Here is a 17,970-nt window from a genome sequence, read left to right on the forward strand (position 1 = left end):
ATATGGGTCAATGAGGCTATCTCAAAAACTACACCAATTGATTCCTAATAGTAATATCACAAGTCTTACCCAAGCACGAGTTTTGTTAATGGACTTAGAAATGGGATTGAGTGTTAGAAACCTTCAGGTTTCAACAATAATAAGTACTCTCCCCCCCACATACAATGAGATTCACATGAGATTTTCTTCCAATCCTGCACATTGTTAAACACCACCTACAAAACCCCTCCAACTCTAGTATATTTGCAACTCCCCATCTAAAATGGTACAATATATTATTATTATTTTAATAATATCATATATTAAACTTATTGCTTTATTTTTCAACACATTTATACTATTACACCCATTATTGTCAACCTCAATTGCTACTTAAGGTTAGACATTACTAGTTTAATTTTATATAGTATATTTTGTTCATTAAATTAAACCAATTTATATGCATTTGTTTCTTACAAGTGTTAAAGTACAACAAATGTATTCAATTATAACAATTTGATGTATTAAAATTTTAGAGAGAGAGAGAGAGAGAGAGAGAGAGAGAGAGAGAGAGAGAGAGAGAGAGAGAGATGAAAATCACATAGACCATATGGTTTTTTTCTTATTTAATTTCTTTTCTCTCACTTTATTTCATTATTTTTGATTTGGAATTTTATTGACCGTGTTATGTAATATATGTATTTTTTATATTAAATATAAGGGGGTTAAAAAAAAGAACTAATTTAGTTATATTAGATAGCATAGAAAAGGAGGCCTGACCTCACAAAAAGAGATTACATCAGAATGTACATGTTGTAAAGTTCAAAACTCATGTAAAGAAAGTAGATCAAAAAACTAGTGTAAGATATCATCATGGGTGTCAACCTAGGTAGTCTAACCCATAGAACCCTCCATCCACACAATACTTTTCCTCTCTTGGATTTGTGATAACATGAAGATTTGGTCCTTTTTGGACTTGCTATTATTTTTAATCTCTTGCTTGAGCTTCTTGTAGGTCCTCTCGAACATCAGAAGATCATCCATATTTCTTCTCCAATTGTAGCCATGCTTTAACTCATTGATGAAAAAGGTGGCATAACCATCTTTTAGGAACCTCTTAAGCTTGTCCTTGTCCATCATCATAGTAGCGTGAACCTACATGAAAATTTTAAAATAAGTGAGTTTTCAAAAAGACTCAGTAAGAACTTTGGGGTTATTCTGATACCTTTCCTCGTTCCTGCATTTCGAAATCTACCAAAGAACATTAGAAGAGAGAATATTCCAAAAGAGATTAGTATCTTTTTTAATAGCATTAATGTTCCCAGTGACAATTTCAAGGATATTCACATTCATTGGATAAGTGATACCAAACATATTCCAAATTTTCTTAGCAAAAATGCAATAAAAAAGAATGTGTCTACTAGACTCAGGAATTCTGCACAAGTTTTAGTAATCGGTCATGCAGGTATATGTGTTTTATTTATTAATATTTACTTTTTGGATCACATATTTTCATTAGGTTTTATCATTATTATTTAATAAATGTTACATATTTAATTTCTTTCCTTCAATTATTTTTCAAATCTCTACTATTTAATTTATGTATAATATTTTTAATCTATACTTATTAGGTGGAGTTTTTTTTAATCCATAGATTAAATTTATTTATTATTATGTGTATAGTTTCTTATATAAAATCTATAAATTTATTTCGTAAAGGTGCTTCTTTTTTATGATTGATGGATCATGGAGGTTGAATGAAGAAATATATTCACACAAGTTATACTATAAACTAGGCACAATAATAATCATAATGTGAAAACCATATGACTACAAATTGATTTATTTATAAGAAAAAATTAATAAATTAAGAGTTTAGAAAAATGAGTATAAATATTTGTAAGCATACACCTTCACTATAAAGTATGAAAAGGGGTAGTGCAACAAGGTTTTCCATGCTTTGAGCAGGAAGATAACTCACATTCTAAGAAGTATAGCTAAAGAGTACACGAGTATAGATTTTTTTTAAAAATCTATAAGGAAGATGAAGACTTTGCAAATTCCTATAAGGTATGTTAGGAGATTAATAACCATTTTCATAGTGATTAGGTAGACTACACCTTAGAAGATGGGATTTTGTTTAAATGTGGGAAGTTATGTGTTCCTAAGGGATCAAAGAGGGAGAACATAATAGAGGAGAAACATAATTGAAGTCTAAATGAACTATAATTTTTGTAGTATTTTATTATTTCTTCTTTCTATCATCTTAGAGAATTAAATTTTAATTGTTATAAAATAAAACTAGTATGTCTTTCTATAGAAAAATCTATGCAAGCAAAAGATATCAAAATATGTTTATCTTAAAAAAATAAGTTCAAATAAAACTTGCCAAGAAATATCATTCTCAAAATGCTTATAAACCCATGCACTACTCAAGGTATCTATCTTTAGAAATATCTATATAAAACATTCCAAGAAATATCATTTTCAAAACAGAGATTTTATTTTAATAAAAGATTTAATAAAAGCTAGGTATCTGAAAATATCTCCCCGCATTTCTCACATAATCATTTTATAAGATCCACATTCATTTTACCAAGTTGCACTCAAATTTTACACGATATCCCTCACACACAATTAATGGCAACAAACAAAGAAGAAGTGGAGATGCCATGCACTCTTACACCTCGCATTAAGAAAACTTTGTGAAAAAAACAGCATCTCTTTCGTCTCCCGAGATGAACACTTGTTTTTTCTAAAAAAGAAACGCTGATTTACCAACGTAACTCTTGGAAGCCTTCAAAAAGAAGACTTAAAAGATTGCCAAATTTTGGACATCGCAGCCTTACAGCTTACGTTAAAATAAAATACCTTTTTAAAGCGGGCGACCAGAGTAAACAAGGGATAAAATTGGATGAAACGACACACTCTCTTCTTCAGAGAATGGGAAACTGGTAATTGATTCCGTAGAGGAAGAGCAGAAAAGGAAAAGATCAGTGGACTGCACGTTGACGCCTCGTACGCACAGTGTGTGACAGTGGCGAGCACGTGGACCCCAAACACAGAAAATCTGAGTACATCATAAATAAGACATAATAAAAGCTTTAGCAAATGGAAAGGCTTGTCCGTGGACCCCAAACACAGAAAATCTGAGTACATCATAAATAAGACATAATAAAAGCTTTAGCAAATGGAAAGGCTTGTCCGTGTAGTCACGGCGGGGTATATGCATTATGCTACATCCGACTCCATCTCCACCTTCATGCTAGTGACAGTGGCGCACCCGTGACTCTCATTATTCTGATAAAGCATTCCAACAAAGTGCCTTACAGCCCACCATTGCCCTACCACTCCCATGACCATCACCACTACCACTACCAGAGTTTTCTCATCTAACATTCTACCAAGCGTCCGCCCAAAGGTTTAAGACGGGCTTAAAGATTACTCAATAGGCCCCTGCCTTTCAAGTTGCCGATTCATCCATTCAAATTTGCCTCCCACTTGCTACATTACCAAACATTTTTCTCATAGATTCCTTCAATTCCCCACAACACTTTTCTTTCCTCCGAGTGTTATTCAATCTGGGGAATCTGTGGTCTTTTCTCATGGCGCCCTGTCGTACATTGTAGCAGTGTAGTTTAGGTACTACTTTTTGAAAGTCCACTTTTTAGGGCAACTGGTGCAGACATCATGAAACCCAGTGGAGGCTCTGGTGGGGTAAAAGAAGAGAGCAGGCGGTAATGAGGGGTGTACTGATGCAGGTCTACGGGAAAGAGCCGGGTAGTGTTAGTGGCAGTGGAAGTAAGGGCAGTAAGAGCAGCAGGAGCAGAAGTAGAAGCAGGAGCAGGAGCAGGAGTCGGAGCAGGAGCAGGAGCAGGAGCAGGAGTAGGAGTCCAAATGCATCTGCGTCGGCATCGGCATCGGCATCGGCTTCTCCTCCTGCTTCGCCGGGAAGAACAAGACGGGTGAAATATGGGCGATGCAGCAGTGGGAACAAGAGCAGCCGTATGCAAGGGGCATCGGCGGTGCCATTGCCGCCTGCAAAGTTCATGCAGAAGCTGGTGTGCTTGGTGGTCTCGCTTCTGCTGAAAAGACATGCGGTGTTGCTGGTGGCGCCACTGGTGTACATTTCAGGAATGCTGCTGTACATGGGCACCATGTCGTTGGAGATGCCCGGGGTGGCCCTCAAGCCCACTTCTGGATCACTCTATCGCAGCCCTCTGGTCTTCCAAAATCTCTGGCCTGCAATGCAGGCTTATCACAACAATCTCTCTTCTGCCTCTGACGTGGTTCGTTCTCCCATCTTATCTCTTTTTGTGTTGGATTTATTTACAACCATGTTCTTTTCTTTATCAGATTGCTTCTTACTGTGCCATTAACGCAATGCGCATTTAAAACGTATCTGAGCCACTGCCAAGTTTGCAATATTTAAGCTGCCTTAGCCACTAGCTACCAGCTTCCGCCCTTTGTCAAGCCTAGCAATGGGTTTGAATGTATTTGAAAGGCCTTTAAATCAAATATTCCCAATTGTACTCTACAATCGATCGCCAATATGGCTTGCACTTGAATCGAGACAATCAAATTTTGGTTCAGAAATTTCAAGTTCCAACCACTCCATGATCCATCGTCGATTTTGGTCTCGTACGAGTCTGCGCAATCGAATTTAGATATAAACTTTTCAAAATTTAGTGGCACTTCACGGTGACTTGCCTACGAATCTAGAGGATAAAATGATCTGAATTTTTAAAACCATACTGATTAAATACCTTGGCAGAGCCATTATGAAACGATTTGGTCCACTATGTTAAGGTAAAGAATGCTTTTTCTGCTTCGGCCTCTGCATATTAATGCGCCGCATCATGGGTACACATTAGCATTTTCGATACGATAATACACGTGCTCTGTTAATTACAATGTGGGGCAAGTAATTGCGCGGCATAAATTTTCAAAATAGACGTGGATCATAAACTTGGACTTTGCAAATTCTCTCTATCGTAAATGTCGTGTAGTAAATGCTTTACCATTCCCGGTCATAGTGGTTTTGGCCATTTTTGTACGCAGATGTTTATTTGATAACAGGTAAAGTTTTGACGACTAACTAACGATTCTCTGGATTTGTTTTGCTGACACCTTTAAAGATCAACCAACAAATTATAATAAAATTTTCTTTTGCAGCTTATGACAGCATGGCAACATCCTAGGCAGGGAGAAGAATGGATACCTTGTATAAACCGTACATTGAGTAGAGGTTTGTATCCTCTCATAAAATTTATTCTGCTAAAAAATAGAATCGTGATCGTTGTCGGTTTTGATGATCATGCCCATGATAGTTAATGTATCATTAGTTGATATTATAACTAGTAATCTGTATAGCGCTTATGAATTGTTTTTAGAATAGGTTAAATGCATTCCCTCTGAACCACAGAATCTAAGATCCAACTTCTAGCCAGCTTGGATTTTTTACCAAAGGGTGCACGTTGTATTTTGTTTGAGGTTTTTAGTTTCATTGTCTCATGAATGTATCATTAATAGAACTGGTAAATATTCCCAAGTTAGTCACTATTTGTAAAGGTGATAACCCCACTTGTTTATTGCGAATCCTGCTGCTCCATACCAGAAAAAGAATTGTGATTACATTGCACTTGAGCAAAAGATTATGTCCTGTCCCCATGTTTTATTAGATAACTTGCCTCTAGCATCAGACTCCTGTTTTTTTTGTTTTTTATTCACTATCTCTGGCATTTTTTGAAAGACTTAAGTATGTGTCCTCCAAGCGAGAAAACTACTGGAAAAGCTATTTGTTTTGATGCCTTTTTGTTAGCTCAAGTGCATTGTTTAGTATTAAGCTGTTAGGGTCATAGTTCGTTTACGAATGACAACTGGTCACAAATTCAAATATATTCATATGCTTTGTATTGTAACCATTAGATATACTACATAGTTTATATTTCATGGCGACCTTAAAACAATACAGTGCTAAAGACCTGTGCTGGTGTTTGCATATTACAGGATTACCTCCTTCTACTGGTTATATAATTATTGAAGCAAATGGTGGCCTGAATCAGCAGCGCACATCAGTATACAATCTCTCTTTGGATCATTGGATGGAAATATGCTATATAGTTTATTTATTTCCCCATATTGGATTGGGGCTCTGATGCCAACTTACTTGGTTTTGCAGATCTGCAATGCAGTAGCACTGGCAGGCCTTCTGAATGCAACCCTTGTGATTCCCACATTCCACTTTAACAGTATTTGGCGAGATCCAAGGTAATCTGTCTTGTATATTCATATTGTAATCTGTCTCTGCCTTGGTTAATTTTTTTCTCATGGAATGCCTGGGTTGTGAAAACATGGAATACTGCTTCTATTTATGGTGCAAGATGATTCATCTGGGCAGCTAATGCTATGATTTTACTGTCCATCAGCAAGTTTCGAGACATATATGATGAGGAACATTTTATAAGAACTTTGAAAGATGATGTACGAATAGTGAGAGAGCTCCCACAAGATTTAATGGAGAAGTTTGGCTACAATACAAGCAATATCTTAAATTTCAGGATTAAGGCTTGGTCTTCTGTTGATTACTACTTGCGAAAGATTCTTCCTAAATTACTTGATACTGGGTAAGTTAAGAGTTCTTTTATCTTATCTTGATTTCTCATGGTTTGAACAAATTTATAAGCACGTAGGAAAACCTAGATATTTAAGTGTACAAGCTTTGGATCTTATTCTTGTTAAGCCTATTACACAAGAATGTTTTTAAGTGCTTGAAAGTAAAATTGCCCAAACACCTGAATTTTATAGGCTTCCAAGAATCTTACTGATATAGTGTAAAGAAATCAGTCATTATGAATAAGTCAATACACTTTATTTCTCTCTGGAAGTTTGGCCTGTGAAATACATTTTTGATCATACACAGAGAAATCAGTCTTTACAAAGAGGTGATTACATTTAAATTCTTTGTCGATGTTTGGCTTATAAAATATTTATCCATCTAAAATGTTCTTATTTTATGCTAGTGTGATCCGGATATCTCCATTTGCAAATCGATTGGCATCAGAGGTCCCATCCAACATACAGCGTCTCCGATGTTTGGCCAATTATGAAGCATTGAAATTTTCTGAGCCCATTGCTTCGCTTGCAGAAAAGTTAGTCAAGCGCATGACTAAGGCAAGCTCCAAGCATAATGGGAAATATATATCTGTTCATCTTCGGTTTGAAGAGGTGCTTATAACATCCATCTTTCCATATCTTTTAAATGGACATAATATTTGCCAAATGCATGCACTTTATTAGGTTAATGAAATGTTTTAATATTTATTATGTGTAAATTCTGGATATGATTAACATTCTTGTTCAATTTGTAGGACATGGTAGCTTTCTCATGCTGTATATATGATGGAGGAGAGGCAGAGAAGCTTGAGATGAATGCTGCACGTGAAAGAGGATGGAAGGGCAAGTTCATTAGAAAGGGTCGCATCATTAGGCCTGGGATAAACAGGAAGAATGGGAAATGTCCTCTTTCTCCATTGGAGGTGCTTCACTAAGATGTTTCCTTGCATTGATTTCATATGACCCTTGGCTAAAAAGACATTACATCAAACTACAGAATAAATGCACTTTCTTTTCATTTCTCTTTTCCCTTTATTTAAAAGTAAGCAATAAATAGAAAAATATCACACTGTTCAATTTAAAATTTATATTGATACATGGCAATGTCTGGGGTTCAGTTTCATTACCAAGATATTAGGTCAAATCTGCTGGATAAAAGTGTACTGGGATTCAATTGGTTTTTCTATAGACTGATAGCTACATGATAATGCTCAAGCTTGTTGGATTCTTGGAAGAAATTGATTCTTCATTTGGTGCACTTAACTTGGTCTCAAACTTTCCAGAGAGAAATTAAACTTGCTGCTATGTTTCTAGCTTACTTGAATTGAGGATTTGGCATTAGTTTTTGGCAGGGGTGTTATTAGCCTGCAAACTGAGCATCCAAGGTGGTTAAAAGTCATCGTGGTGTTTTGCATGCCATATCAAAAATCAAGACTTCTCCCAAGGGTGCAATTGGTGTCTTTCAGATTCAAAGATATAGAAGTAAACAAAGTTTAATGGCTAAAACAAGTTATTGTTAAAGAATGACCTACTTCCAACTTATGTGTTTGTACCCTGTGGCTGTTGAAATTTGAGAGCTTTGAATAATTTGATCTATATATAATTTGTGGATCCAAAAATCCTTAAAATATTCAAAATCTATAAAAAGAAATGTCTCTACATGTCTGCTTCTTACAACTCCATGAAACAATGACAGATCCAAGATTGAAGTAATAACCAAGGGTCGATTTCCTAGAGTTGATGCAACCTGGCCAATCTGAATCTGAAGAACCAGCAAGTTTAAAATCTTCATGCTTTGAATATTATAATCTAATGTTTTGTGCTTCTTGAAGATATCTCAAGAGTTGCTTTGCAGCTAATCAATCACTTTGTCTTGGATGAGTGAAAAAGCAAGACATTATTATAACTGCATGAGATATCAAGTGAATTTTCTATCGAACTCCTACTCTGTCATTCATTAATTGCTTTAACATTTTGGTCTTCAGTCAATTTAGTTCCTATCTCCATTGGCGTTGCTGAAGCTTTGCTGTCTTGTGTTTTGAAGTTTTGAGCTGCAGTAAGAATATCTTGAGTGTATTCCATTTAAGAGACATTTTTCTAGGTGTTTGGCACACTTCAATTCTAAGAAATTAATGAATTTATCCAAGTTTAGACATTTCAAAATCAATCTCTATATCTTTTTTCACTTCATCTATAAGTTATTGATCATACTAGTAATGAGCAAATTATTGCCATACAACATAATGCATAACAACTTGTGATAAAATCCTCAATGTATAGATTTGGTTCTGCAATAGTTTTCTGAGAACTCTAAAGAAAGTAATTATCATTCTTAGAATACCAGGCTCGTTGAGTTTTTCAAAAGTGCATGGTGCCTTTGTTATGCCATATACTCCTTTCCCTTTTCAGCAAATCTAGGAGATTGTATCTCCTCTATCAAATCTTCATTGAGGAATGCACTTTTGACATCTATTTGGTGTATTTTTCAATTTTGTTGGGAAGCAAGTGCCATCAATGTTCAGATTGTGAATCATCTGTACAATTGGAGCAAAGGGTTCCTCATAGTCAATACCTTTTATCTTGTTTGTTGCCTTTAGGTAGCAGTCTTGCCTCAAGCTTGTCAATTGTGTCACCAATTTTGAACTTGATTTTGAAAACCCATTTACAATCAATATTTTTCTACTCATATTGTCCCAAGCTCTTTGTTCATCTGTAAGAGAGCTGCTGTATCTTTCTTTGCTATGACAATTTCTCATGTTTCTTAACACTCAAGGATGGTTTTCATTTTTCCCTTCCATGCTAGATAGTTTGATCCTTTCAAAAATTACTTATCTAAGGGCAATACTTTTGTGCCAGAAAGAGGGAGACAATTGTAGTGTCCATGTGACAATGGCTGCTATGTAATACATTTCACCAATCTGTGCTATCATGCCTAATCTATCTTAACCTAAGAGATAGGATTAACAGAAGAGTATATAAGAACTAATTAAATTGAGGCAGGAGTCTCCTTTGCTCTCTATCAAATCTGTGGATATATTTATAGAAACAAATTTATGGATTGTAAAATAGAATACTACATAAAACTTATTTGGACGTATGTTTCAGATTCAGTTTCTAACTGTAACCAGCAAAATGTTGCAGTGTGTTGGCATATACCCTACCTTTGGAGAGCGTGCACTTGAGGTGTAACAGACCATTGAGTGTTCCCTTCTGTGCACCCATATTAGGTAAGGCAAGCAGATAAAGGAATTCAGAATGAGAGAGACATTTATGTGCACAAAGCTCTACTTTACAGAGTCATCATATATGCATGAGAATGCAATGTTTGTGTTCCTGTCTATGACAGTGACTGCAATATCCATAGGCAGTTTAGCATCCCGTGTTATCAGACCTATCCACCTTCACCTATAAGAGATAGAATTAACAAAAGATTATCATAGAACTCATCAAGTTGAGACAGGAGCCTCTCTCTCTCTCTTATATATGTAAGTATAAATATTTTAGTGGCTACAAGCCATTAAAATTATTCTCTGGGATTACAACCAACATCAAGCAGATATAAAAGTTGGTTGTAGGATGGTACCATGACCTCTTTCTTGCCAAATACCTTTCACATTCTCCCAAAAGTTCAAAAATTTTCACATAACATTCACTAGTATCTTTTATATACATTTATTTCCATACAGTTCTTGTTTCTTGTGCAACATCAAGAAATTAATGCCATGAATGTCGATTATAATTTAATAAAAAGGGAACATAGAAACACTGAAAAATGACTATAGATGATCATAAATAATGTGGGAAGCCCTCATATTGCCAAACAAGTTGTGGAAACAACTCGGATATTTACTGAGATGTGTTTATTACCACATACATTTTACTACAAATTGTGAAAAGATGACATATAGTCGACCAGGCCTTCTTCAGGGAATAATCATCCTTTGTGTGGGAAGATTCATTTTATTGGCATCAACTGATGCTCCCTAGCTACCTCATTGTGACAGCAAGTGTACAGTTTTACATAGTTCAGAAGCAAATGAAAATACCTATAGCTATCCTGGCAGATATTTCCTTACATATGACAGCGGAGACTTGGAGATTTAATGGTTTCTTTGTGAAAATAGCTGCATTTGCAGTAGTTACATGCCATTCATGTCGGGGGTATAGGTGGTGTCACGCCTTTTAGATGGAATGTATTTTCTTCCAGGAAACTGTTTGGTCCTTATCTCTGCACTCTCTTGCTTTTGTTGAGGCATCCACTGCCATTTATATTTCAAAATCATAGGCAACATTTTAAAGTTTATCACTTGAGTGCGAGGACCTCCCTGACACATCACGAGAAATACGATGGCAAAATGTTTCTTGATAAGTAGGAATTTCCACAGCAAGTCAAAAAATGTTTGATAGTGGGGAAGAGATCAAAAACAGTGTATGGACACATTTTTTTCTTGGTGAACAACAGGTTTTTAAGATGCCAAACTCTCCACAAACCCAAACCCATGAGCACAGTGGCAATGTGGGCGGCAAGGCCCGTGAACACAATGGCCTGGCGGGGGCAGTCTCACCAATGAAGTGTTTCATCTGCTGCACTAAATGGGTCAGCTCTGTATGGAAACATTATTCAATAAATACAGCGCTGATAATTTTTTTCCAAAATTCAGCATTGAGTTGGGAGAGGCGTGTCAATTTATGCAGCTTTTGTATGCTTATTAGAAGGATAACTATGTAACTATCAAGAATATGCCAAATAGTAAAGATGCGAATATTCCAGGGAAATAATAATGCTAGGCTATGTTTGTGTTCACATCTATGCGCACTGGGGAATGGTACTCCTATAATATACCCATCGGGAAGAATAATTGATAAGCCAAAGTATATAGTTTTTGTTGCAGCAAGCCATGTATAAGGTTTACTTGGTAGATACTGCCATATTGGTACTGGGTCATTTGCTAAAATTTGGCTAAATGTTTGTAGCTTTGTGAAAGAAAGGGTGTTTTATCTACTTGTTTGCATATTTGCCAAGAAAACTATGTTTTTTCCAATTATTGCATTTACCAATATAGATAGCAGTGATATAAGCTGGTAAGATAGTCTATTAGTGCATGGGGAAGAGAATAAGGTAAGAGTGTCATTGATTTGATGCTTTGTGAAGGCATGACGCTAAAGAAACTGGAAAAAAGTTTTGGAAAGGCTTTGGAAATTGGATTTTGCCTACAGATGTCACTGATCTTGTGAAGAATTGCAGTTGTGAACCAGAAAACTGTGCTAGTGATCTCCAAAGCTCACTAGTGTTTGAGCTCAGGCAAACGTCTGAAAGTTGAACTTTCAGAAACCCAAACACCAAAGTTGTGCTACCAATGCACAACAGGCATTAGCATTCTTTGCTCGTATGACTCTTAAATTTTGTAGCTACTTATATTTGGGTCCTCTGAGGTTTGTTGTGGTTGCAGAAATTTTATTCAATTTAATTGTGCTTAGATATTCAAGTAAAAAGTTTTGCAAGGATAAGAAAGATGGTTTCATCTAATTGGGAGACTGCTTGAGGTAGTCCTCTGGATGGCACATTTCAACTTCAAGCTAGCAGTAATAGTAGCTGGGTGCATGTAGTTGCTAATAGTGCAATGATAGTGGGTGTAAGTGGCGTGAACTGAAAATGCTGGTAGGCTTACTAGTGTGTGTAGTGCTACTGTTTTTTGCAATAGAAGAAATAGGGAGATGGATTCTCGAAGATGCATAGGTATAAAGAAAAGCAAGGATAATGCAAGGTTTTGGTTATGGAAGAAATGGTTAGTAGTTATGATTATGGCAGATTTGTAAGTGCTGTAATGGAAATTCTTAGAATATCCAGACATAGAGAAGATTGGAAGAAGTAGTTATGATTATGGTAGATTTGTAAGTGCTGTGATAAAAATTCTTAGAATATCCAGACATAGAGAAGATTGGAAGAAGAATGAAAAGAAGCTATATATTTATTTAGGAATTGTTAAGAGACATTGAAATATTTGTTTTTGTAAAGTTAATGCCATTGGTGGGCTAGTCATTTCATGAACATGAAAGGTTTTTAAAGGAACTAATTTTGGTGTGTTTTAGATTTGGTTTGAGTATATGGATACTATTGTGATTGTGCTAGTGACTAGGGTCATAATATGATCATGCCACCAGTGGACACAAAGTTTTGGAATGCTAGGGAAATGGCAGAAAAGTGAAAATAGACAAAGAATCAAGTTCAGTTAACATGGCATCTTAACAAAGGGTTTCAAGCTCAAAAGAAAACTCAATGTGCACTAAAACATATCCAAGTGAATAAGCACTGAAAATGAATGTGTTCCATAGGATGAGAGTTGCGAAGTATGCAATTCTTGACTTCATATTTTGCTCCACTTTAGCAGGCTTAATGAACTAGGCAGAGAAGTATTCTGCAGTTAATGCATATAAATATTACTACAAATATGAGGATACACGGGAGCTTTGGCTCTTTCTTCATTTCTTTATTCTCCTGTACAATATGTGGTCCAAATCTGCAATACAGACACAAACACACACACACACACAGATGAATAGTTACTGTTCATTGTGGGAACATGGCAACCTGTAGAAAAGAAATAACATCACACACACGATCTACTTTATCAACTAGTCCAGCCAGGTAGAAGAAGAAAAGGTTCTCTAGTGGGTTTTTTGGATTGGAATTGAGCCATGAATGAAGAAGAGAATATGGCTATGTAGGCATAGATTCAGCTATGTAGGAATAACTAGATATATGTGGCAATGAAAGAGTCACCTTGATTGAAGTGCTATGGCTATGTTGGAACCATCAAAAAATCTGATAAAAATAACAAAGGGATCAAGACAGGGGTGAAATGAATTGAGTAAATTAGTTACAGTGATATCCAACAATGAAAACAAAATGTTGCAAATATAACCACTGTGATCCAGTAGGTAAGATGGTATAATTGTCTGCCTCCCCTTTGATTGAGTTTATGTAAGAGGATACAATTGGTCTGAGGAATATAGAAAGAAAGGAATAAAGCCCAAGCCAACATAGCATAGATAAGATGTGGAAAGAGCGATAAAAAAAGATCAGTGGTTCCAAAGTGAGAGAAGTATGTGCTAATAGAAAAGGAGCATAGGTTGCCACTCCAAGACAAAACTAGAGAAAAAGATAGGTTGCCACCAAGACAAAACTAGAGAAAAAGAGTTGCTTGAGAGTAGTTGTAGGTAGCAGAACAAAACAAAGAGAGACAAGCAGAACCCCAGGATATCATAGTTTAGAAGTTCTCCAGTTACCATGTAAGGCAATTGAGATAGAGAAATAGTGCATCTGGAGGAAGTGGACACGTGGAAGGGGGGCACTTAATAGTTAGTTACTAGTGTGGAGTGCTTTGCTATGTGAAGAATTGTCCGAATTGTCAACACAAACTATCCTCACAATGGTTCCTTACTGAGTTAAACAAAAAACAGCATGTTTTATCATGTCTGGCATCAGAACACAATTAAGTTTGAATGTAGACTGATCCATGTTATCATCCCCAATCATCACTACAACTACTGGAAGTGGTCTCACCATGGTCAAGCTCCTTCAAAGTGATACCAACCAGCACTGTTCACGCCTCATCAAATTTTGCTATTGGAGGGGGAGTCTCATCATGATTTTAGATAATGTATCCTGCATGTTTGTTTAGGTTCATTCTGCTAAAAATTGATGAAGTGGGAAGGTCAACGGACAATGCAAAGATCATCCACATTCACTGTAGAGAAGTGGTGTGTTCAAAGCTTCGTGATTTTACAGCACATGATTCATCTAAGGCACAAATTGTTAGTGTATTTCTTGTTCTAATCTTGCAAATGCTCTAAAATGATGTTACAAATAGCTAACTATTTATATGCTGCGACTCTATATGTACAGTTGACTCATCTCTCTAAACTTGTTGCATGGAGCAGGTGGGAATGATGCTTAGAGGTATGGGATTTAATAATAACACATCGATATATTTAGCATCTGGGAAAATATACAAGGCAGAGAAAAACATGGCAGCACTCCAACAGATGTTTCCACTGTTACAAACAAAGGAAACACTTGCATCTCCAGAAGAACTGGCTGCATTTAAGGTATCCTTCTTTTCTTGCATTGATGGCAACCACTACAGAAGCTAAAATAGTTTGGTCCTTCCCAAATATTCAAGCAAATGTCTGAGTTACAAGTTGTGAAACAAAGATGGCTAATGATTGCAGGACTACTCCTCAAGGATGGCTGCATTAGACTATACTGTTTGCTTGCACAGTGAAGTTTTTGTTACTACCCAAGGAGGCAACTTTCCGCATTTTTTGATGGGTCAAAGGAGATATCTTTTTAGAGGGCATGCTAAGACAATCAAGCCAAATAAACGCAAATTGGCACTACTTTTTGATAATCCAAAGATAAAGTAAGTTTGGTTGAATAACCGGTTGTTGCTTTTCATAGAGAATAGTTTTTTGGTGTTGATCCCCCATCTTGGCCATTCAGCTGTTTTTGCATTAGAAGTATCATTGTATGGAATACCTGAAATCATTTTTCGCAAGGTTCAACAAATAATCATGTTTGAGACAACGTTTTGGAATAGGAAGTTGTGTTACCTTTTGAATAGTTATATTTTAATAAACAGAGAAGTTCAGATTGGTTTTAAATACTGTTGTTGATATGCTTTCTTTGTATGCTAAAGGCTTTCTTTCAAACTCCTTGTTGCATCTCTGTTCGTTGATGTTGCAGATGGGAGACTTTCAAGCGGCAAATGCAAACAATGCACCGCCACAGTGATATTAAAGGTATTCGACTCAGAAAGGTGAATGAATCAATATATAACTTCCCCATGCCAGATTGTATGTGTCACCAGAATGAGGGAAAACTCACTGACACCTGAATCTGCACCTAACGAGGCAAGATATTCTTTCAACACTATGAAATTTCATTGGAGGGTGCTCATGACCTTGTAATCTACTTGGCAGAGTACAACAATCATTTTGTATGTATACCGCTCAATTCAATTGGTCTGTACTCAAGTGAAATTCACATTGTGCAAGTCAGCAATGCTTTAGATTTATTGTCTAGGATTGGAGTAGAGTGAATTGGATCTATGATTTAGTATCTATACTGGACAGTATTTGCTTTGTAAACCATGTTAGTATTGTCTGGTTGTACTGGTTTTAAGCATTCAGTCCCAAAGAAAGATGTCTACAAGGGAAGCTGTATATTATGATTGTACAATTTTAATGAAACATGACTTGACCACATTTTTCAAATGTTTGGTACATTGTAAAACTGCATATTTGGGAGGTGGTTTTCTTCACACTATAATATTTGGTTCAAATTGTTGAGGACCGAGAAGCTTGCTTCTTGGTTTTCTAAGATCCTTCCCTTCGCCGAGCAATACACATTGAGCAAATCCAACTAGATGGCTTAGACCACGCAAGCATTGTTTGAGCCTTAGAACAGCCAAAAGGAAGAGGTCTATCATTGATTAAGTGATATAAAGCGTTTTAAGTTATATTAGATTAGGTGTTCGCAGATTCCAGTCTATTACATCAGCCATTTCCGAAACGCAGATGACCATTGTTTGGAGATAGCAAATGCAAGTCGGTTTTTGAAGTAACGAAGTCCACAGGGGCAGTCAAGAAGCCAATCGAAAGCTTTGATTGTGTAATTGTGTTTGATGTGGTAACAGGGTTCTCCATTCCCTGACGTATCGAGAATCATTAATCATAAGCTATTTAATTTTGTTCTCATTGTCGATGTAACCTAATAGATGCTGCAATAAATGGTGAAGCTTAGTTCCACCGGGCATTCGTTGCCTATTTGAAAACCAATGAATTTCCTGCCACCCACGCGCACATGAATTGGGATGCTTCCGCCGTTTAGTGCATCCTACTTCTGAAAATCATACTGAATATGAAGAAGAATCATTAACCTAAAATTTTGCATTCTCCTGCATGCGATTTTTTGACAAGAACGTAAACAAAGTCGAGAGGTGAAGAAGTTGAAAAGCCCCCTTCATGTGTAACTAATTCTTTGGTTGGAAACCTTATTAGCGCAACTCCCTAGGCTTCCAGATTATATTCACCTGATTGAGAGCAACTATAATTGGGTTGGGTGAAATCTCTTCTTCCTTCGGTTGTGGTTAGGGTTTGGATTAAGACTTAGATTAGGTTTAATTTAGGGTTAAGACTAGGTCTAGAAATAAGATGTGAATGCATTTACACTTTAGGTTACGCTTACTTATTGAGCTATAGTTACGTGCAGGGTTAAGGTTAGGGTTGAGGTTAGGATTAGAATTAGAAATTAAGATCAGGGTTAGGGTTTAGGGTATGGTCAGGGCAATAGTAGAATTATCATTAGAATTTTAATTTATGTTAGAAAAAAGATTAAGGTTAAAGTCAAAGTTATAGTAGAAGCAAGATTAAGGTTAGAGTTAAAATTATAGTTAGAATTAGGAATTGGCTCAGGGTTTGGGTTGTGGTTAAGGTAACAGTCAAGATTATTATCATGATTAAGATTTAGGGTTGGAGATAAAATTATGGTTAGGGCTAGGGTTTAGAATTATGCTTAGGGTTAGGGTAAGGGTTAGGATTAGAATTTTGTATTGGGGTTAGAATTATGGTTTAAAGTTAGACATTATGGTTATGATGGGGTTTAAGGTTATGGTCAGGGTTAGGATAAGAGTATACATCATGTGTAGAGTAAATGTCGAGTAATGACTGAGTTAGGGTTTTGATTATGGTTAGAGTATAGGGTAAGGGTTTACATCTTAGGTAAAATTGTGACTATGTTAGGGTTTTGATTATGATTAATAAGGGCTAATATTAGGGTTAGATTAAGGATTGTGATTAAAGTGAGGGCTTACATAATGGATAGTATTATGGTTAGGGTTGAGGTTTTGATTAGGGTTGGGATTAAGGCTTAGCATTTGAGAGCATAATTATTAGCAAGGTGCAGGTTTGCATCATGATTAGTATTATGGTTTGATCTAGTATTTATAAGGATTAGGGTATGAATAAATGTTTAATTTCAGACCATGGTAAAGGTTAGTGTTGTATTTATGGTTTGTGTTACGATTATGGTTTGGCAATTAGGATAAAGATTAGCGCTTACAATTTAATATTTAGGGTAGTGTTTAGCATTTAGGGAATAACATTTAGGATTAGGGTTTAGTATATAGGATAAGGGTTTACTAGTATGGTTCAACTTAAGATTTAGGATTTAGGGTTTATGATTTAAGATTTACACTTATGGTTAGGACTAGTGATGCAATGCAAGGTAGGACAATCCTCAAAGGAGATGTCCTAGCCCCCAACAAATAACCATACAATGAAAACACAACAACAATGCAAGATTTGATATCAAAT

At 36.1% G+C, this 17,970-nt stretch overlaps 1 protein-coding gene across 1 annotated transcript; it reads left to right on the forward strand.

Moving 5' to 3' along the window:
- The first annotated feature begins 3,197 nt into the window (after positions 1–3,197).
- On the forward strand, positions 3,198–15,870 carry LOC149542875 (O-fucosyltransferase 10-like). Its single transcript, XM_089797790.1, has 10 exons — positions 3,198–4,268; positions 5,155–5,227; positions 5,989–6,056; positions 6,161–6,249; positions 6,408–6,605; positions 7,002–7,206; positions 7,350–7,517; positions 14,536–14,703; positions 14,827–15,017; positions 15,341–15,870. The coding sequence occupies exons 1-10, from the start codon at positions 3,720–3,722 to the stop codon at positions 15,489–15,491; spliced, it is 1,860 nt and encodes a 619-aa protein (XP_089653916.1). The 5' UTR covers positions 3,198–3,719; the 3' UTR covers positions 15,492–15,870.
- The last annotated feature ends 2,100 nt before the right edge of the window (positions 15,871–17,970 follow it).

The sequence above is a fragment of the Cupressus sempervirens genome, chromosome 8 (genome assembly GCF_028749045.1).
Source record: "Cupressus sempervirens isolate cs-2001-9-10 chromosome 8, ASM2874904v1, whole genome shotgun sequence".
Classification (NCBI taxonomy): domain Eukaryota; kingdom Viridiplantae; phylum Streptophyta; class Pinopsida; order Cupressales; family Cupressaceae; genus Cupressus; species Cupressus sempervirens.